Below are 21,310 nucleotides of genomic sequence, written 5' to 3'. Positions count from 1 at the left end.
TGAATAAAACTGTTCAGAACAGTGGACTAATCTTCTGGACCTGGGTTTGATTCCCAGCTTGGGTCGCTGTCTGTGCTGGGTCTGCACCTACTCCCAGTGTCTGTGTGGGTTTCCTTCAGGTGCTCCGGTTTCCTGCCACACTCAAGATGTGCTGGTTAGATGCATTGGCCATGATAAATTCTGTGGCAACTGGGGGATTTTCACAGTAACTTCATTGCAGTGTTAATGTAAGCCTACTTGTGACAAATAAACTTTTAAAACCCTACCTCACAGCAAACATTAGTCAACTTATCACAGCAGACTCACACCATGTACAATAAGGAAAACATAAGTTAATGCTAATATTACTTTATTTGTAGAAGTTTTAATTATTCCAATATGGCTTTATAGATACACAGGTAATACAATTTGTACAAATGTCAATTTCACATTCAGTTATAAAAGCACAGCAGTGTTAATGAGAGCAGCAGTGGACTCTCGGTCATAGATCCTGCTCTAATTAAATTCATGCAGTAAATCAGTGTACAGTAGTTACTGTTTGTTAACCTGACCATTTACTGTAAACTACATTAACACAAGACAGGAACTGTACAGTGAGTGTTACAGGCTGGGGTGTTGGTTTATTAATGGAGAGGGGGAGGGAAGTGTGCTGGACAGGGCTAACTAACCCGAACAATCAGTTTCAACATTGCTTCAATGCTGTTCAGTTAGTAAGAAACATGTTGAGGTGGAGTGGTGAGGAAGGGTCACGTAGGCCAAAAAGGAAACAACTAAACAGGAACATTACAATGATATGTTGAGCATTAATTGTACACAATACCAAGGCACATCTTGGAGATTATGAAAGTCCAAACAAACCTTGAATAGTAATCAAATTTAATGCATCTTTTCACAAACAGGTTTCTGAGCGAGCCTGACCTCCTCTAACGTACAACTCCCGCAGCCAAGTTTAGCACCGGTCTCCCACCAGTCGAAAGCAATTAGCCGAATGATGATTGCATTTCATCCTCTTGGAACATAGAACAGCCCTGACATAACCAGGAGCTCGGCTTAGCCACATCGAAGACTCAACAGCACTGAAAAATGCATTAAAATTATCTTTATTCCCGTAAGGAGGCATGTAAATCTCAAGTCATTCCTTTAAAAGATCGGCTTTGCCAGGGCTTTTGAACACAGGTCAATATTTTAGTCACCTTGGTGAGGCCCGTTTCATTCTGTATCCGGGGTAAAGGCAGCTTTAATCATGCAAATTAAATTAGGAAATATCAGCTGTAGCCTGTAGTAGCTGCATAATGAGAATTTATGTAATACTATGGACTTCTTTCATTCGAGATTGCTGTAGGTTTAAGCTGTCACCTCAGGAATACTTCATTGAGCATCAAAGTATCAAACCCTTGAGCATACTTGGATATCAATCCAATTTTCCTCTATCCAAAGTGATTAACTTAAGGAAAAAGACTTTTGCATTTAGGATATTCTTAGAATTACATTTCACATTAAAGTAAAACAATTAGGAAGCATCTTCTCTAGCCCCACGAACAAATACCTCAACCCCTTCCTCGAACATTCAGGCACCATCTTCCTGCTCACAGGATCTGAAGCAAGCAGGAAAGGGCATTGGTTCAACAACAGACATCACATTTACCATGAGGACATTGGGCTAAAAGCAAGAAACCGTTACATTAAATAACTAGGACAGTGTAGATATAGCTCTCGAACGGATTCGGGATTGTCAATCAACAGGACACAACAGTGGTACTTGGTCTTGTCACAGTAGAGTTGTGCGATATTCCTACAGCTTCGCCACCTTCACATTGTTTTTCACGAGAGTTTGTTTGGAGTTCTGTAAATGTACACATACACAATTAACATTTTAAAGGTTGGGGGGGGGGGGTCGGTTAGCTCAGTTGGCTAGTGTGGTACACAACAATGCCAACATCATCCTTGTACCAGTTGTGTTAGTTCATGGAGGCTTTGAACTTTGAAACATAGAAACAAAGATAGGAGCAGGAGGAGGCCATTCGGCCCTTCGAGCCTGCTCCGCCATTCATCACGATCACGGCTGATCATCCAACTCAATAGCCTCATTCTGCTTTCTCCCCATAACCTTTGATCCCGTTTGCCCCAAGTGCAATATCCAGCCGCTTCTTGAATACATTCAATGTTTTGGCATCAACTATTTCCTGTGGTAATGAATTCCACAGGCTCACCACTCTTTGGGTGAAGAAATGTCTCCTCACCTCCATCCTAAATGGCCTATCCCGAATCCTCAGACTGTAACCCCTGATTCTGGACTGCCCCACTATCAGGAATATCCTCCCTGCATCTACCCTGTCTAGTCCTGTCAGAATTTTATAAGTCTCTATGAGATCCCCCACCCCCTCATTTGTCTGAACTCCAGTGGAAACAATCCTAACCTAGTCAATCTCTCCTCATGCATCAGTCCCGCCATCCCCGGAATCAGTCTGGTAAACCTTCGCTGCACTCCCTCGAGAGCAGTGTCATATGACAACAGGAGATGGCGTGAACGGGTACAGGCCAGTTTCTGGGGAGGCCTCACAGCTCAAGCAGGAGGTCAATTCCACAGATCTTAACATAAAACAACATTGACATTCTTGCAACCAAAAAAAAAATCACCGAAGGGCAAATTGTGAAATCGCAAAATTCCACCAGATTGCTGCAACAACATGGGACTCAGCTGGTTGGAGAGCCTGAGCGACATTTAACTGTCACCAATGTCTGGAATGACCTGTCGTTCTTCAGCAGCTGCAGTCAGAGGGAAAATCCCACTTCATGGTACTCGGTGTAGAATCCCTCCAGTGCAGAAGAGGCCATTCAGCCCATTGAGTCTGCACTGACTCTGACAGGCCCACTCCCTATCCCTGTAACCCCGCAGTTTGATCGCTCAAGGATCCACATTCCATCATTTATCAGTGATCAAGAGACCTTAAGGACCAGGTGGGAGGCGATCTTATTAAGCAGCATAAGCTTGCTCTGTGTGATGGGACTTTTCCATAGCCCCAAGAATTTGGCATTCAAAACAGAAATGTTAGATCAGTATAATGAAAAAAAAAACACGTAATCAAAGTTTCCACATTCTCCTGTTTATGCATCATTGCCCAAACATCCACTCTAAATCAAACCCGATCAGCAGCAGCAGGAACAGGAGTGACAGTGAGTGCATTTCAAGTAACTTTCAAACCACTTAAGCAGTCTCTTGTGTTCCTCAAGTCAGAGTCATAGGAGGTTTCCAGCAAGGAAACAGGCCCTTCGGCCCAATTTGAACATGCCGTCTTTTTTTTTTTTTAAAACCCCCCCCCCTCTAAGCTAGTCCCCAGTTGCCTGCGTTTGGCCCATATCCCTCTATACCCATCTTATCCATGTAACTGTCCAAATGCTTTTCAAAAGACTAAATTGTACCCACCTCCATTACTGCCTCTGGCAGAGAAGTTTTTAAAAACAGCAAGTGCCAACTGATTTCAGTTGCAGCCGCCCCCATGCTGAGTCAGAAGGCCAAGTTTTATTCTAGAGATCGGAGCATTTTAATCCAGGCTGACATTCCAGTACAGTGCAGGAGCAGTGCTGCACTGTGGGAAGTGCCCTCCTGCAGTGCTTGCCTGGGGTGGATGTAAATGACCCCAAGACAAAGAGCACAACAGGTCTCCCTGATGTTCAAACCAATATTTTTCACCCTCAAAATCATATAGTTAATCCGTTTATATAATCTTGTGCACAAATTTGTTGTATACATTTGCCTACATAACAGTAACTACAACAAAAGTACTAATTGGCTCAAGTGTTTTTTTGACCCAGGAATGGAAAAGGGAAAAACAAAAATTAAATCACTTTTCAGCCCATTTACTTATTTGTTCTCCTTCAAATTCTGTTAACACAACTCGGGTTAGAAAATGGAGCTTAAATTGTCTTAACGAGTCTTGCTGCACAAAAGGTCCCTTCAGCTCATCATATCTGTGCCAGCAATCAAGCATTGAAGTTAAGGGAATTGAGGGAAAAGTGAAAAATAAATTCATCTGGGCAAAAATGAACCCCGCATTAAAAACAAGCCTTGTTACTCAACACATGGTGTGGAGATGCCGGCGTTGGACTGGGGTGGACACAATAAGAAGTCTCACTACACCAGGTTGAAGTCCAACAGGTTTATTTGGAATCACAAGCTTTCGGAGCGCTGCTCCTTCATCAGGTGAGTGAAGAGATGGGTTCACAAACACGACATATATGGACAGAGGCACAATTGCAAGATAATGGTTGGAATACAAGTCTTTACAGCTCCAGACAGTGCAAGTGGAGAGAGGGATAATCACAGGTTATAGAGGTGTGAATTCTCTCAAGCCAGGACAGTTGGTAGGATTTTGCAAGCCCAGGCCAAATGTAAAAAAAGTTCATTGGCTGTCTCATTGGGTTCGCTGTTGGCCTCTTGGGGTTTGTGGAAGACCTCCCCCAGAGCCTCATTCGCTTGATGAATTCCTCTGTCTGCCGCGAGACCAGCCTCATTTGGCCTGGGCTTGCAAATTGCCCTGGCTTGAGGCAATTCGCACCTCTTTAACCTATTATCCCTCTCTCCATTCACACTCTGTACCTGTAAACACTCTCATTCCAACCTTTATCTTGCAATTGTGTCTATATATGCCATGTTTGTTAACCCAACTCTCCACTCACCTGATGAAGGAGCAGTGCTCCGAAAGCTCATGATATCAAATAAAGCTGGTGGACTTAAACCTGGTGTTGTGAGACTTCTTACACAGTTAGAACTTTACGTACCTCAGGACGGTGTCTTCTCTGTGGCACTTTTTGCACATTCTAAAGTAGAAGATTGATCCATTTGGTGCTCGATCGGCATTTCTTGACTTCCTTGCTTTTCCACTGCCTCAGCCATCTTGCTTTGATCCGTCTCTTTAACATCTTTGTGCTCAATGGGTTCCACTGCAGCACCTTCCAGCTTCTCATCAGCAGCGTCTTGCGTTCGGCTCTCCTCAACGGGCGAAGTCATTGCGGCTGGGACATCTTGTAATGACGCTTGTTCTTCAGGCTGCGGCTGGCTTTCTGCAGGTTGCTCTTTTGTCTCAGTCAGTTCTGGAGACGGGGGCATCCCTTCAGGCTTCTCCACTGACTGGCAGCATTCCACTTTGGTTATTTTGGATACGTCAGGCATTATTGCAGCTCCTTCAGAAACAGGGGCAGGCAGCAATTCCCTTTCCTGCCCAGCTTCCACTGAGGCACCAACTTCAGTCTCAACAAGTTTCTGATCCCCCTCTCCTGCTGCCTCAGACACTACCTCGGTTGACTGTGTCACTGCTATTTCTTGCTCTAAAGCTTCAGTGTCCCCGACTTCCTGGGTTTGCAAGCTTTGGCTAATGACTTCATCACTTTTTCCTTCTGCTGCGGCGACCGTCTGTAGCTCTGGTACCTTTTCTTTATCCTCTTTATGCAGTTGCGCACTGTCTTTACCTTGCCCAGCAGATACAGCATCTACCTGAACCTCTGTTGGCATCACAGCATCCCGGGTTTGACCCTGAGCAAGCATCGTCCTTTGCTGCTCGAATATCCTCGTTTCGCCAACCTTTACCTCAGTCTCCATTTCCAAGGACTCTGATGGCTGTTCAACTAATGCTCCTTCGAGCTGCTCCATGGGGGAGCTTTGTTGCTTCTGCCCGTCCAGAGTGGAGCCTGTTTCCTGGCTCACACTGGGAGAGCTTACCACTGTGCCAGCAGCTGCCTCTATCGCTACCTCTACAATGGCAGCCGCGGTTTCTGCCACTGGTCCTAGTACAGTATTAGGCTGAGCTGCTTGGGAAACCTGATCCCCAGTGCTCAACTCCGAGAGTTCTGTTACCTCCGAGGCTGCAGTCTCAGTAACAATCTGCTCTTCTGCAGCAGCCTCAGTCACCGGGATAAGCACTTCTTTGTGAGACTCTGAACTCGGAGCTACAGAAGAACCTACAATCGGGGTCACGGTCTCACTTTGTACAGCATGAAGTTTGTCAACAGAATCAGAGTGTAATTTTACTTTGTGGTCACTTCCCAAAGCCAGACCCTCATCAAGTTCCGGTTCTTCTTTGCCTCCTTCAGTTGAAGTATGTGTGGAGGCCAACTCTCCAGGAGAGTCCACCTGGATTACACGTTCGTCAGTCGCTCCACTTGAATCCTCCATGGCATCTTTTTGTGATTCAGCATTTTCACACTCCTTAGGTCCAGCTACGTCACCCTGGCCATCTTTATTTGCTCCATCCAACTGGTCACCCAGGACTGGTTCACCGTCTGTGTGTGAAGTCTCTATGAATTCAGCCTCACGTGGAGCTGGTTTGTCCTTTTCCATGGTGGATAGATCACACTCCACTTCCCCCACAAGTTCAACCACTTGCTTGACATTCTCAGCTTCACGCGTAGCCATGAGCTCTTCAGTTGCTGTGCTTTGTGGCTCGCTAGTAACACAAGATACACTCAAATGAGATTCTTTGGTTTTGGATTCAACCTCCTCAGCTATTGGAGCTTCCATGACCTCTGTTTTTTCAACTGGTGCACCCAGTAAGATTTCAAATTCATCTCTGGGTAACTCAGTGGGGCCTTTCTCCTCCTTCATTATATGTTGGTTCACTTCCGTTGCAATACGCGTCACTTCAACCACACTGGCTTCTTGTCGAAGTTCAATTTGGGGTTCCTCTTTGGTCCCCTCAGGCTGAGCAACTTGAAGTCTTTTGTTACAAACGGTAGGATCGATTTCTGTTTCCACACACTTCACCACCTCAATTACTGTCCTCTCAGTTACCAAGGTTTGAATAGTTTCTTTGGATAGTTCTACAGTTCTTGGCTCTGGGTGTATCACTTCCGTTGCTGGAATCAACATTTCAACTACTTGTTCTTTTGTTCTCTGCTTGTCTTCCGTTTCTTCAAGGGTTTTAATCTCTTTACACACTGTCTCACTCATTTTAGTTTCTATATTCTCAGCAGAAGCTTCCCCACACTCTTTGGTTTTAACTATCTCTCGAATAATCTTGACTGCACCAAACTGCTCCTGAGCAATTTCATCATTGTCTATTGCCATCATTTGTGCATCTTTTTCAATTCCTTGCTGTTGTGTAATTGCCAGGTCATCTTTTCCTTCATATACAACCTCGTCCTCTTTCGTACCCACCTTCACCAGACCAACTGCAATCGTCTCCCTACTATCTACACTCTCGATCTTCTCCAAAGCTGGACTGGCGTCAATGGCCTCTTGCCCATGTATAGTCTCTGTCTCATCCACAATTGGGCTGACCTCGGTGCCTTCTGGACCACTTACAGCCTCCATCTCCTCCACAACTGGACTGATCTCGGTGCCTTCTGGACCACGTGCAGCCTCCGTCTCGTCCACAACTGGACTGACCTCAGTACCTTCTTGAACAGCCTCTGTCTCCTCCACAACTGGACTGACCTTGGTGCCTTCTGGAACACGTACAGCCTCCGTCTCCTTTACCACTGGACTGACCTCAGTACCTTCTGGACCTCGCACAGCCTCCATCTCCTCCACAACTGGACTGACCTCAGTGCCTTCTTGAACAGCCTCCGTCTCGTCCACAACTGGTCTGACCTCAGTACCTTCTGGGTCACGTGCAGACTCCGTTTCGTCCACAACTGGACTGACCTCAGTGCCTTCTTGAACAACCTCCGTCTCCTTCACAACTGGAACTGCCTCAGTGCCTTCTGGACCATGTACTGCCTCCGTCTCCTCCACAATTGGAACCGCCTCAGTGTCTTCTTGTACAGCCTCTGTCTCCTCCACAATGGGACCGACATCAACCAATTTCGCTCCGGGACTGATTTCAGTGCCCTCTCCGGGTGGTCCAGCGTCTGCCATGACACTGGTGTCTATGGTACATACGGCCTCCATCACTTCCACAGCAGGACCAATTTTGACAGTGCCTTCACTTTCCACAGCCTCCACTCCTACCACTGGAGTAATTTTAGTGGCATCTGCACTACACACAACCTCAGTCACCACAATGGGACTAGTTTTGATCGCCTTTTCCATGCACGCAATCTCCATCACTTGCACAACTGGAGTGTTTTTAATGGTCTCCTCACTGTGTAGAACCTCAGTCACTCCGACTACAGGAATGATCTGTACATTCTCTTCATCCGCAAGGGTGGCCTCGGACACTTCTACAGCTGGGGTAAGGTTGGCCATCTCCTCACCAAGTACCTCGGCCACGGTCACTACTGGAGTGATTACAATGGTTTCTTTGCTAAGGGCAGCCTCAGTCACTTCTACAGCTGGGGGGAGGGTGGCTATCTCCTCACTAAACACTTCAGTTAGCGTCACTGCTGGAGTGATTGCCATGGCCTCATCATTGCACACAGCTTGAGACACACACTCTGGAACGATTTCAGTGCTCTGTTCACACACCACCTCAACCTTCACTCCGCTTGCTAGAATCTCTCTGCACATCTCCACAGTTTCCTCCGCTTCCACCTCCCCACCAACTTCTTGGGCATTTCTGACCGCCTCTTCCAAGACAACTTCAACTTTTCCCACTTTCACCTCGGGTGCAACTTTTTGGATTGCTCCGTCGGTCTGTTCCAATATCGCATCAACCGTCACTGCCTCTTTCGCTGGAATCGCTTCAAGAGCTTCCCCCGGTGCAGTGACTTCCTCCATTCCCAATGTCTCAGCAGTTTCTGCAGGAGCAGCTGTAACGGTGTCCTCGCCTTCTGGCAGAGCCTCTCCCAGACAGCTCATTCCAGTAACCTCGATGGACCCTTCACTCGGAGCCCCTGGCTTTGCCACATCTGCTGCTCCACTGCTTTCCAGGGTCCCTGCACGCAAACTCTGCACTTCTTCCGCCTCCACCTTCTCTACCACTGTCTCCGACATTCCAGCTTCAACTGTGCAAGCTGTTGCGATCTCTTGCACGGGAATTTCCTCAGTGGGTTGCTGCAACGTGCCCGCAGGCCCTTCGGCTTGGTCTTCTGGCAAAATGCCACCTTCGCCCGTCTGCGCTACATCAGCCTCCACCTCCAGCGCCACCTCAGCTGTGGCCTCCAGTTCCATTGGGGGAATGGTTCTGGGTTCGGGTTTGAAGCTCTGGGGAGCCGAAGCTTCTTGCATTTCAACCGCTGTTTGCTGAACCATTTCACTGAGTCCACGCCGCACACCTTCACTTTCCACACTCGCAGTCCCTTCAGAGGCAGCATCGGACATCTTGGCTTCCCGAGCAGATGTGAGCACCTCTATTTCACTCGAGGCCGCGACCATTTCAGCCTGGATTTTTTGCAGGGCGATTTCAGGCTCCTGCGCCTCTGACGCGGCCGGTGTTTCACCGGAGGACACGGCCGGACCCGCTGCCGACAGCTTCACTCTTTCGGCGGCCTCCTGCAGCACCTCCTGGGTTTGCCTGGTTACCAGGGCTTCATCCTCCCGGATCGGGGTGCCCTCTGCAGTCGTTGCTGGTGTCTCCGTCAACTGCGAGACCGCGGAAACCATCTCAGTGGTCTCCTCGGTTAAGGATTCCTCGGCCGGGTACTCCAGTGCCGTCACAACCTCGGAGGTCACCTCCTGTGCCTCTTCCGCAACCTCTACGGCATCGATTTCATTCGTCACTTCCGCCAATGGTGTGGAGTCTCCAAGCTCCGCCTCTTCCTTTAGAGGTTCATTCACAGCCACCGCTCCTTCAACTATGTTTTCTTCATCAATTGTTTTCTCAATGGCGTTGGAGACAGCTGCTGATATCCAAGATGGAGATCTTTCATCGATGCTGCTTTTGACGACTTCTAAAGGTCCCCGTTCTATGGTAACGGTTTGCTCAGCACTCGGTTCTCTAGTGCCGGCTGGAGCTTCAAGCTTGGTTGGAGGTTCCTCCATTGCTATGGTTATTTGCTGCTCCTTGGCCATTCGCTCTTCCTCCACAGCATCATATTCAGAGAGGGGAACCACTGCCGGGGTATCAGACTCTTCGTCGCTCTTGTTCACTCCGAGCTCTGCCCACCTGGCATCTCCTTCATCGCCCTCAGCCAGAGGCTCAGGCTTGGTGTCTGATCTCTTCTTCCTTCGGCCTGGTATCAGCTTTTTGAAAGAAGCCCACGACTCCTCCTTGGCGGGTTCAGTCTCTGGAGCAATAGTTTCAGCAGCGGCTACAGGTTCATCCACGCGTTCTTCCAGCTTCGATTTGGACTTGCGCCTGGAGGTCACCAACCTCTTAAACGATTCCCACGTGGAGATTGCAGACACTTCTTCCACAGGACTTGCAACGCCTTCTGGAGATGTTCCACCGTGTTCCTGATCAGTGTCTGGAGGACTGCTAACCTTTACTTCCTCAGCATCTTCTTGTAATTGACCACTTTCCTCGGTCAATCTTTGGGCCTCTTCGTTTGGTTTTGGGGCCTCCGAATCGGAGAGTTTCCTTGCCCTTTTCTTTGATGATCCGACACAGATTAACGCTTCCCAGGATACAGGGGCGTCAGCTTTCTTTCTGGGATCCTCCGTGCTTTGCTCTAAACTTGGTTCCTCCGTAATTGATTTAGCTTCTTCCTTTTCGACCGACGCAGCACTCTCATTGGAAGAGATGGTCGCACTCTTGGCTTTATCGGTCGGTTCGTCTTCTTTGTCGCTCTCGGATGGAATTTTGGGACTTTGACGTTTCTTTGACGTCACTAATTTTTTAAACGAAGCCCACGCGGTGATGCTTTCTTTCTTTGCCTCTCCATTGGCCGAGCCGTTTACTCCCTCTGCCTCGGGGCTCACGGAGTCAGGGGCGTCTGCTGTCTCAGCTGGGACTGCTTCACCCATCTCTTCCGGGGATGTTAAAGGACTCTCCGGCTTCTGGCCTTCAGGACTGCCTTCGGACTCTGTTGAAGACTGTAAACGCGCATCGTCACCAGTGTCTCCCGGTTTGCTTTCCCCTTTCTTGCCTTTCGTTCTTTTACTAGACAGCTTTTTGATGCTGCTGCTCGTGAAGAGTTTCTTCAGGGGGCTGCCTTGCAACTTGGCCTTCTCCTGTGAAGACAAGAGCTCTGCCTCACCCATTACAGGCTCCGGGGCCTTGACCGAAGATTGCTCCTGGGCCACGTCAGTCTGTTCAGCGCAAAGCCCCTCTGGAGCTCCAAGAGAGACAAATTCCTCATTAACTTCTCCCTCAGCTGACGCACTTTGGTCAGTCTTCGCGGTCAGCTGGCTCACCAGATCCTTCTCCAATGCTGCTGCAGCAGCCAACGCCAACCCAGGTTCTTGCAATTGGTCTTGTTCTGCAGAGACACCATCTTTGCCTCCATCTACAGCTGGTGCCTCTTTCGCCTCCCTAACGTCGGCCAGTTCTGCCGTAAGGTCCTCAAAGTCATCGTCCTTCTCTCGCTTCTCTTCCACTGCCTGAACATCCAAGATTTCAGCGGTTTCTTCTGAAGCCGGAGCCTCCTTTTGACTTTTGGCTCCATGGTCACCTTCTTCGCTTTTAACGTCTCCAGGGGCAATGACCTGGTCCCCATTTTCTTTCTGCTCCCCATTTTCTTCAGTCTTTTCCCCGATGACAAGCGGCTCGTCTTTCGCCTTCTTAAAACTCGGCTTCCTTCGCAATACCGAGAAAAAGCCTTGTCTGAAAAATCTCTTCAATGGAGAGTCCACGGCGGAGCTCTCTGCTGGACTGGCTGCAGACTCCACCAGCACCGATATCTCCTCAGCTGCCGCCGGCTTTAGTTCCGCCTGGCCACTGGACTCTTCAGTTTTCAAAGGGGAAAGAATCTCGGGTGGACTTCCCTCTGCCTCGGCCACTGGACTCACTTCACCATTCTTGGTTCCTTCCTCCTCTTGTTTGGACTCACCGTCCACCTCACCATCCTCCCCCTTTTTCACCGTGAGTAGCTGCACAGGCTCCAACTTCACTGGCTTCTCCTTCTTCACCGTGATCTTGCATCCCACAAACTTGAATACCTTCTTGAAGCCAACCTCCCCAGCTTGCGCCTCCTCCCCAATTTCTGCAGGAGTGTCGGCAGCCTCTTGAGAATCCTTCGGCTCATCTTTGGTCTCAGTGGGAGTCTCCTTCTGTTCAAGCTCCATTTCCTCCTGCTCTTCCTCTTGGGATAAGCTTGGTGGTTCAACTGTAACGGAAACACCCAGAGGTCAGTCTCTTGATTTAACAAAACAAAAATAATGAAACGAGAATCACACAGGACAACTGTGTATAGTTCTGGTCACCCTATTATAGAAAGGATATTACTAAACTAGAAAGAGTGCAGAAAATATTTACTAGGTTGCTACTGGGACTTGATGGTTTGAGTTATGAGGAGAGGCTGGATAGACTGGGACTTTTTTCTCTGGAGCGTAGGAGGCTTAGGGGTGATCTTATAGAGGTCCATAAAATAATGATGGGCATAGATCAGCTAGACAGTCAACATCTTTTCCCAAAGGTAGGGGAGTCTAAAACTAGAGAGCATAGGTTTAAGGTGAGAGGGGAGAGACACAAAAGGGTCCAGAGGGGCAATTTTTTCAGAGGGTGGTGTGTGTCTGGAACAAGCTGCCAGAGGCAGTAGTAGAGGCGGGTACAATTTTGTATTTTAAAAAGCGTTTGGACAGTTATATGGATAAGATGGCTATAGAGGGATATGGGCCAAACATGGGCAATTGCGACTAGCTTAGTGGTAAAAACTGGGCGGCATGGACAAGTTGGGCCGAAGGGCCTGCTTCCATGCTGCAATCCTCTCCAACTATACCATTTTACAAACAAACGATTTGCTCAATTACAGATCCAAAATACAACCACTGCTGCAACTGAATCGCCTCCCAATCCTTGCTCATGTGGTATGAAAGTCCAAGTTCAGTTTTGCCATTTCCAGCTTATCAACTTTCAAAGATTAACTGGTGTCAATTTTCCCAATGGGGCACTCTAGCAAGGCGGCAACCTTCCTTCCCCCAGGCATCCAAGGTTGTTGAGCTCGGATGTGCCATGTTGGGTGGCAGAGTGGTTAGCAGCACTGCCTCAGTGCCAGGGACCCGGGTTTGATTCCCGGCTTGGGTCACTGTCTGTGCGGAGTCTGAACATTCTCTCCGTATCAGCGTGGATTTTCTCCGGGTGCTCTGGTTTCCTACCACACTCCAAAGATGTACAGGTTAGGTGGATTGGTCATGCTGAATTGCCCCTTAGTGTCGGGGGCAAGCGTGAGGGGCTAGATGGGATTGTGGTCAGTGCAGACTCGATGGGCCAAATGGCCTCCTTTTGTACTGTAGGGATTCTAGGATGTTCCAATAGCTCCGCTGGTATGGCGTTGGGTGCTTGTTCTGCTGGGAGCTCTGATCTGGCAATTTCTCCCATGCTGGCATCCAGCTGTCTCTGCACTGCCAGAGCTGGGGGCTTAAGCCTCAACCTCATCTTCAAAACCTCCCCCCACGAGCTCCTAAATATCTCACCAACCTCGACTCAGCTAACACTGGTCCCACCTTCTCCCCAGCCAACCTGGGAACCAATCCAGTTATTCAGAGCATTCAATCAAAGCCTCATGCTCTTTGCTACACAAAGTCCTGTGTCAAAGCTGCCAGTGCTAAAATTGAAATGATACAAGTGGTGGTAATTAGGCTCATCATGCCAGAGGTGGCTTCTTGATAAAACTATCAAATTAGTCCCCTTTGAGTCTTTTCCCACAGCTCTGTAATTCTTGTCCATTCCAGTATTTATCAGATAATTTTGAATGTTGCTACTGAATTTGCATTCCAGATCACAACAGTATCAATGAAAAAGTTTCCTCACACCTCTGACGTTGCCAATCACCTTACATTTGTCCCCTCCAGTCACTGCTCCGACCTGCCTGCCATTTTCCTCAATTTACTCTATCCAAAATGTTCACGATTTTGAATACTTTTGTCAAATCACCTCATTTGTTGGCTTCAAAGATGACCCCAACTGAAGTTAAATGGTAACAAATTGCAGCATGCTGCTGTGCAGAGGGACCTGGGTGTCCTTGTGCATGAATCGCAAAAACGTTGGTTTGCAGGTGCAGCAGGTAATTAAGGCAGCAAATGGAATTTTGTCCTTCATTGCTAAAGAGATGGAGTTTAAAAACAACGAGGTTATGTTGCAGCTGTATAAGGTGCTGGTGAGGCCACACCTGGAATACTGTGTACAGTTTTGGTCTCCTTACTTGAGAAAGGATATACTGGCACTGGAGGGGGTGAAAAGGAGATTCACTAGGTTGATTCCGGAGTGGAGGGGGTTAACTTATGAGGAGAGACTGGGGCTACACTCATTGGAATTCAGAAGAATGAGGGGAGATCTTAGAAACATTATGAAAGGAAGGTTGTTTCCACTGGCAGGTGAAACTAGAACTAGGGGGCATGGCCTCAAAATAAGGGGGAGCAGATTTATGAATTGGTTGAGGAGGAACTTCTTCACCCAAAAGGCTTGTGAATCTGTGGAATTCCCTGCCCAAAGAACAAAGAACAATACAGCACAGGAACAGGCCCTTCGGCCCTCCAAGCCCGCGCCGCTCCCCGGTCCAGGATTGAATCCTGAATCCAGGATCCCCGCCCAATTTTCCAGCCTATCTACATACCTATATCCTATCCACCGAGCTGTCCCTCACAGCTACGATGCTTTGTTCATTACAACCTATTAACTCACCCCCACCCCCCCATTCCAGACCATGTGAAACAGTTGAGGCTACCTCATTGAATGTTTTTAAGGCAAGGATGGATAAAGTTTTGAACAGTAAAGGAATTAAGGGTTATGGTGAGCGGGCGGGTAAGTGGAGCCGCGTCCACGAAAAGATCAGCCATGATCTTATTGAATGGCGGAGCAGGCTCGAGGGGCCAGATGGCCTACTCCTGCTCCTAGTTCTTATGAAGTCTCTTAACCCTGGTCCCACTCTCCAAGGCCTTGCACTCCTCCCTGAAGCACGATGCCCAGAATGGAATACAATACTCCATCAGAGGCCTAACTAGCATTTTACAACGGTTTAGTACAGCTTCCTCGTTTTTATCCTCACCCTAATCCTCCATTAATAAAGCCAAGGATTCCATGCACTTCAACAGATTTCTGAACTTGTCCCATTAGTATCAAGGATATCTCAATTCCTGCGCCCCCTTTAAAATTATACCAGTTAATTTATACTTTAATCTTCCTCAAATTACTACAAATTATCTGCCACATCTTCCCATTTTACTAAACAATGCACTGTTACCATTTTCCTCACTCCATTCGAACTTGGTCTCACTTGTAAATCGTAAGGTTAGAGCCCTGTATACCAAAGTCCAGGTCATTAAATATATCAATGATAAGTGATCTCCATACCCCCCAATGAGGAACACCAGAATATACCTCTCCGGTCTGGGCAATGGTCTACAATCTGCTGTTCCTACTCCAATTTTATAATGGCAGTTTAGTTTTAATTTTTTTTATTAGTGTCACAAGTAGGCTTACATTGGCACTGCAATTAAGTCACTGTGAAAATCCCTTAGTCACCACACTCCGGCGCCTGTTCAGGTACACTGAGGGAGAATTTAGCACGTCTCTCGGACTGTGGGAGGAAACTGGAGCACTCTGAGTAAATCCACGTAGACACAGGGAGAACGTGCAGACTCCACACAGACAGTAACCCAAGTGGGAATCGAACCTGGGTCCCTGGCACTGTGATGCAGCAGTGCTAACCACTGTGCCACCCTAACAACTAGAGAACTGGCTTAGATCTAGTACGCTAATTAATATTCTTGATGTAAAAGGAGCCTTTAGGAAAGAGTGATCTTGAAGAATTTTACATTGTTTGAAAGTGATGCGGCTCAACTAAAGGTTAGTAGATTATGAATCTAAACAAAGGAAACTATGTAGGTATGAGGGCCAAACTGGCTATGGTAGATTGGGAAACTATGATAAAAGATTTGGTAACAACAGTAAAGTCATAGTCCCAGATGACAATTGGCTGCTTGCCCATTTGCAGGGGAGAGCAGACTGGTGGTGATTTAACCCGAGGATTGTCACCTCAGGCAAGGGGCAAGGTTGAGAAAGAAAACCTTTGTGAATAACCTAGTAAACAGGCGATGGCTAACATTTAAAGAACTATTAGGTAGTTTGCAACAAAAATACATTCCTTTAATTCACAAAAAAGCCAGAGGGAAAAATGTTCCAACTGTGGCTAACGAAAAATATTAAGGACTGCATTAGATCAAGAGGAGACATAAAAAGTTGCCAAAAAAAGTGAGAAGCCCGAGAATTGGGAGCTTTTTAGAATTCTGTAAAGGAGGATTAAGAAAAGCATTAAGAAAGGGAAAAATAGAAAACGAGAATAAACTAGTAAGAAACAAAACGGAATGTAAAAGCTTCTATAGATATGTAAAAATGGAAAAGATAGACAAAAATAAATGTGGGTCCATTACAAGTGGAGCTGGGAGAATTTATAATGCGGATTAAGGAAATGGCAGAGAAATGAAACAAATACTGTGCGTCTGTCTTGATGAAGGAACATACTGAAAACCTCCCAAAAATAATGGAGAGTCAAGGGACTGCAAGATATTAGAGAGAAATTAACAGGACAAAATTGATAACTCCCCAGGATGATCTACATCCTAGTGTATCGAATAGTCGATTCATTGGTGCTCATATTTCAAAATTCTAGACTCTCGGGAGCACAAATAGGCCATTCGGCCCTTCAAGCTGAATGGTTCCAGCAGATTGGAAGGTAGCAAATGTAACTCTACTATTTAAAGGAAGGAGAAAGAAAACAGGGAACTACAGACCTGTTAGCTTCCAATAACATGAAACGCTAGAATCTAGAATAAAGGCTGTGATAACAGGACATTTCGAATAGTGGTAGGATCGGGCAGAGTCAGATTTATGAAAGGAAAATCAAGTTCATCAAACCCATTGGGAGTATTTTTTTTGAGGATGTATCTGACAGAATGGGGGATAAGGAGGAACCGGTGGATGTGATATATCTAGATTTGCAGAAAGCTTTTAAATAAAGAGAAAAACAATTACAGCACAAAATTGGGGGTAATATACTAACAGGGATGGAGAACTGGTTGACAGACAGTAGGAATAAATGGGTTATTTCTGGTTAGCAGCCTGTGACTAGTGGGATACCACAAAGATCAGTGCTTGGGGCTCCAGCTATTCACAATCCATATCGGTGATTTGATGTGGGAATTAAATGTGATGTTTCCAAGTTTACAGATGACACAAAAGAATTGTGGAGAGGATGCAAAGACCCTTCAAGGAGATTCGGAGAGGCTAAGTGAGTGGGCAAAAAGTTTGCACATGGACTCGAATATACTTTTTAAAACTTTAAAGCGAATGTGGAGAAATGTGGGGTTAGAAAAACAGAGCATTTCTTAAATGATGAGAGGCTGGGAAGCATTGAACTTCAAAAGGAACTTGTTCATGCGTTAAAGTTAACATGCAGATACAGCAAGCAATTCAAGTAGCAAATGGTACGTTGGCCTTTGTTACTAGGGGATTTGAGTAGGGGAGTAAAGATGACTTACTGCAAATATATAGAGCCTTGGCAAGACCACACCAGGAGTAGTGGGTGAAGTTCTGATCTCCTTACCCAAAGGAGGATATAATTGCCACAGAGGGAGTAGAACTAAAATTTACCGAATTAATTCCTAGATGGAGGGGTTGTCCTCTGAGGAAAGATTAAATAGGCTGGGCCTTTATTCTCTGGAGTTTATTAGAATGGGAGGTGATCCCATTTAAACATACAACATTCTTAGAGCTTGACAAGGTAGATGGAGGAAGGATGTTTCCCTTAGCTGTGGATCTAGAATGGGGGGGGGGGGGGGGGGGGATGCATAGTCTCAGAAAAAAAGGGGGGCAGACCACTTAGGACTAAGATTAGGGGGGATTTCTTCACTGAGGGTGGAATTCTCCCTTCCCTCAGCAGACATCTAAGGGAGACCTGGAACACAGATCATTAAAATTCCAAAGAGCGCGGACAGAAAATAAACAAAATGGCTAAAAAGTGTTGGCCTTCATATTTATGGGGCCAGAACACAAGTGGGTATAAGTCATGCTACACCTATGCAAAGTGCTGGTTAAATGACACCAGAGCTGAGAGAAGTCTCATAACACCAGGTTAAAGTCCAACAGGTATATTTGGAATCACGAACTTTCGGAGCACTGCTCCTTCATCAGGTGAGTGACAAGGAGCAGCACTCCGAAAGCTCGTGATTCCAAATAAACCTGTTGGACTTTAACCTGGTGTTGAGAGACTTCTTACTGTGCCCACTCCAGTCCAATGCCAGCATCTCCACATCACCAAAACGGAGTGCTGTTCTGGGCACAGCATCTTAAAGGAGAACATGCCCCTGTCTACATCAACGGGGACGAAGTAGAAAGGGTCAAGAACTTCAAGTTTTTAGGTGTCCAAATCACCAACCTGTCCTGGTCCCCCCCCCCACGCCGTCACTATAGTTAAGAAAGCCCACCAACACCTCTACTTTCTCAGAAGACAAAGGAAATTTGGCATGTCAGCTACGACTCTCACCAACTTTTACAGATGCACCATAGAAAACATCCTTTCTGGTTGTATCACAGCTTGGTATAGCTCCTGCTCTGCCCAAGACTGCAAGGAACTACAAAAGGTCATGAATGTAGCCCAATCCTTCACGCAAACCAGCCTCCAATCCATTGACTCTGTCTACACTTCCCGCTGCCTCGGCAAAGCAACCAGCATAATTAAGGACCCCACACACCCCGGACATTCTCTCTTCCACCTTCTTCCTTCGGGGAAAAGATACAAAAGTCTGAGGTCACGTACCAACCGACTCAAGAACAGCTTCTCCCCTGCTACTGTCAGTCTTTTGAATGGGCTTACCTTGCATTAAGTTGATCTTTCTCTACACCCCCTAGCTATGACTGTAATACTACATTCTGCACTCTCTCATTTCCTTCTCTACGAACGGTATGTTTTGTCTGTATAGCGCGCAAGAAACAATACTTTTCACTATGTTATACATGTGACAATAAATCAAATCAAAAATATTGGCCTTGGATGGCACGCGGCATTGATGTACCAGAATGACCTGGACCCCAGAGTTAAACTACAAGGCGAGATTACGCAAACTAGGTTATATTGCCAGGAATTTAGATTAAGGGAAGATTGAACTTTTAAGATATTGAGAAAAATAGGGCAGAGAAACTATTTTCACTGGTTGGGGACTCAGACTAGAAGGCATAGACTAAAAGGTTAAGAGCCAGACCTTCCAAGAACACAAGGAAATGCTTCAACTCTCAAAAAAGGAAGCAAATTAGAACTTTTCCATAAATGGCAGTTAACACTCGGTGAATTAAATTTTAAATTTGCGATGGATAACACCTTGTTATCTCTATTCAGCTCCTACTTCTCCAGCCACACCCCCACCCCAATATACATCTTATTCTATTTCCAGTTCTCTTCTGCTCTGACAAAGGGCCATTCAGACTCAAAACGTTGCCCATATTCTCTCCCCACAGACGCTGTCAGACCTGCAGTGATTTTCCAACATTTTCTGTTTTTGTTTCAAATTCCAGCAGCCAAAGTGATTTGCTTTTATCTAAGTAATTAGCCCAAGTGAGTTGGGGCAAACATGGAGTTAGGTTCCCGATCAGCCGTGATCACATTGAATGGTAAACATACTTGAGGGGCTAAATGTTGTACCCCTGGCACTCTGTACACAGATGTCATGCAATATGATATGGATCAACTATACTCAGAAATACAACATCTCATTCGCATTTAAATTGAACAACTGCCCAGGAGATGATTAAAAAGTAGGTTGCTAGTGACAATTCAATATCAAGTCAACTTGCACATTAACCCTGTGAATGGTCTGTGGAACCATGGATCTGGGAGCAAAGAGAGAATGAGGGAGGGGAGGGTGGAAAAGAGAGAGGATGAGGGACGGAGGGACGGAGGGACGGAGGGACGGAGGGACGGAGGGACGGAGGGACGGAGGGAGGGAGGGAGGGAGGGAGGGAGGGAGATAACACACACATACCTAAGAAAGGGCCATGGGCAGGGTGAGGAAGAGAAAACACCGCCTGCAATTTAGGAGCAACAGTGCAGAGTGTAGAGAAATAAATATAGATACATTACACACACACACATATATACACACAATAGGGGATATAAAGATAAACACACACAGGCAATGCAGAGCCGAAGTGAGAGGTGGATGAGTTCAGGAGAGAGCAAACTTTGGGTGAAAAGACAAGCTGGATGCACGAGATAGATGTTAGCTATCCAGAGTTAATAGCAAATGTAGGTGAGGACAGTGATACCTATTCCGTCTTCTTCCATCTGTTCCCTGCAGGTATAAGAGACACTGTATTCTGAGTGCATACAGCCAGCTCCTGCGCCCTACTCACACCTCCTGCTTCTGCCAAGGGCACAGTGCATTTTGGACCACAAGCCACGTGACAAATTGCTCACTAACAACCTCAGAATTAGAACAGGCCCCATCTCCTCCATACCTGCAACACAATCACCAGCGAGGAGTTGCAAACTTGAAATCCTCGCCTGGAACACTTTTACAAACCGGATTTAAAAAATGTTAAAAGCATGAGTTCAGCAAGTAGCGAGAAAGCTGCGAAGCTGTCTCCCGAGTCAAAATCCTGCTCACCTCCAGACACTGCAACTTCACCCGGCAGGCACTGCAACAGTGCAGCAATTCCAGTCATCACAAGGCTCTCTTCAGGGGCACACGGAATATCTACGCATCAGCTCCCAGGCTCTGCATTGCAGTCCTTCCCAAGCCACTAACTGCCAAGCAGTGCTAAAACCACCACTTTGATGCTGTCACAATCAAGGTCACGGGTTAAGAGGGGGCCAGACGTGGACCTCAAATTCATTTACAACTCAAAACAAGGATTCTGAGAGGTGACCTTTGTCGCCGTCTTTGTTGTGGTTTTTGGCGGGGGGGGGGGGGGGGGGGGGGGGGGGGGGGGAACGGACACACAAGAGGGGGACAATCTTAAAGCAGCAGCAAATAAATGACCCGAACAGGAGATAAGGAGACAGGGGCAGGCTCAACTTCAACGCACTGGACAGGACTGAGAACACAGTCGGCTTTTCTTGTCCCATTTCTTAAAAGCTTTTGTCAATTTTTACCCAAGCAAGCTCACCTCATGGCAATGCTGAAGCTTCAAACTATTCTCAACCCTCACAGGACTGGAGACAGCAGAGAGCAGAGAGAGAGAGGGGGAGAGAGCAGAGAGAGAGAGGGGGAGAGAGCAGAGAGAGAGAGGGGGAGAGAGCAGAGAGAGAGAGGGGGAGAGAGCAGAGAGAGAGAGGGGGAGAGAGCAGAGAGAGAGAGGGGGAGAGAGCAGAGAGAGAGAGGGGGAGAGAGCAGAGAGAGAGAGGG

The 21,310-nt window shown here is 46.9% G+C and overlaps 1 protein-coding gene across 9 annotated transcripts in view; it reads right to left on the bottom strand.

The window, feature by feature from the left end:
* Window positions 1-334: 334 nt before the first annotated feature.
* akap12b (A kinase (PRKA) anchor protein 12b) overlaps window positions 335-21,310 on the bottom strand; it is an 85,189-nt gene continuing 64,213 nt past the window's right edge. For 3 of the 9 annotated variants that reach the window (XM_078230270.1, XM_078230275.1, XM_078230278.1), the window contains 2 exons: window positions 4,780-12,081; window positions 335-1,843 (listed from right to left, as the gene is read on the bottom strand). In XM_078230270.1, coding sequence (XP_078086396.1) covers window positions 4,781-12,081 — 7,301 coding nt within the window. In that variant the 3' untranslated portion in view covers window positions 335-1,843; window position 4,780. The remainder of the gene's footprint in view (window positions 1,844-4,779; window positions 12,082-21,310) is intronic. The other 6 variants (XM_078230273.1, XM_078230272.1, XM_078230274.1 and 3 more) reach the window with 6 other exon arrangements.

This window comes from Mustelus asterias, chromosome 15, assembly GCF_964213995.1.
Source record: "Mustelus asterias chromosome 15, sMusAst1.hap1.1, whole genome shotgun sequence".
NCBI classification, from domain to species: Eukaryota; Metazoa; Chordata; class Chondrichthyes; order Carcharhiniformes; family Triakidae; genus Mustelus; species Mustelus asterias.
The sequence above is the reverse complement of the archived record's forward strand: the minus strand, read 5'-3'. Positions and strand labels throughout refer to the sequence as shown.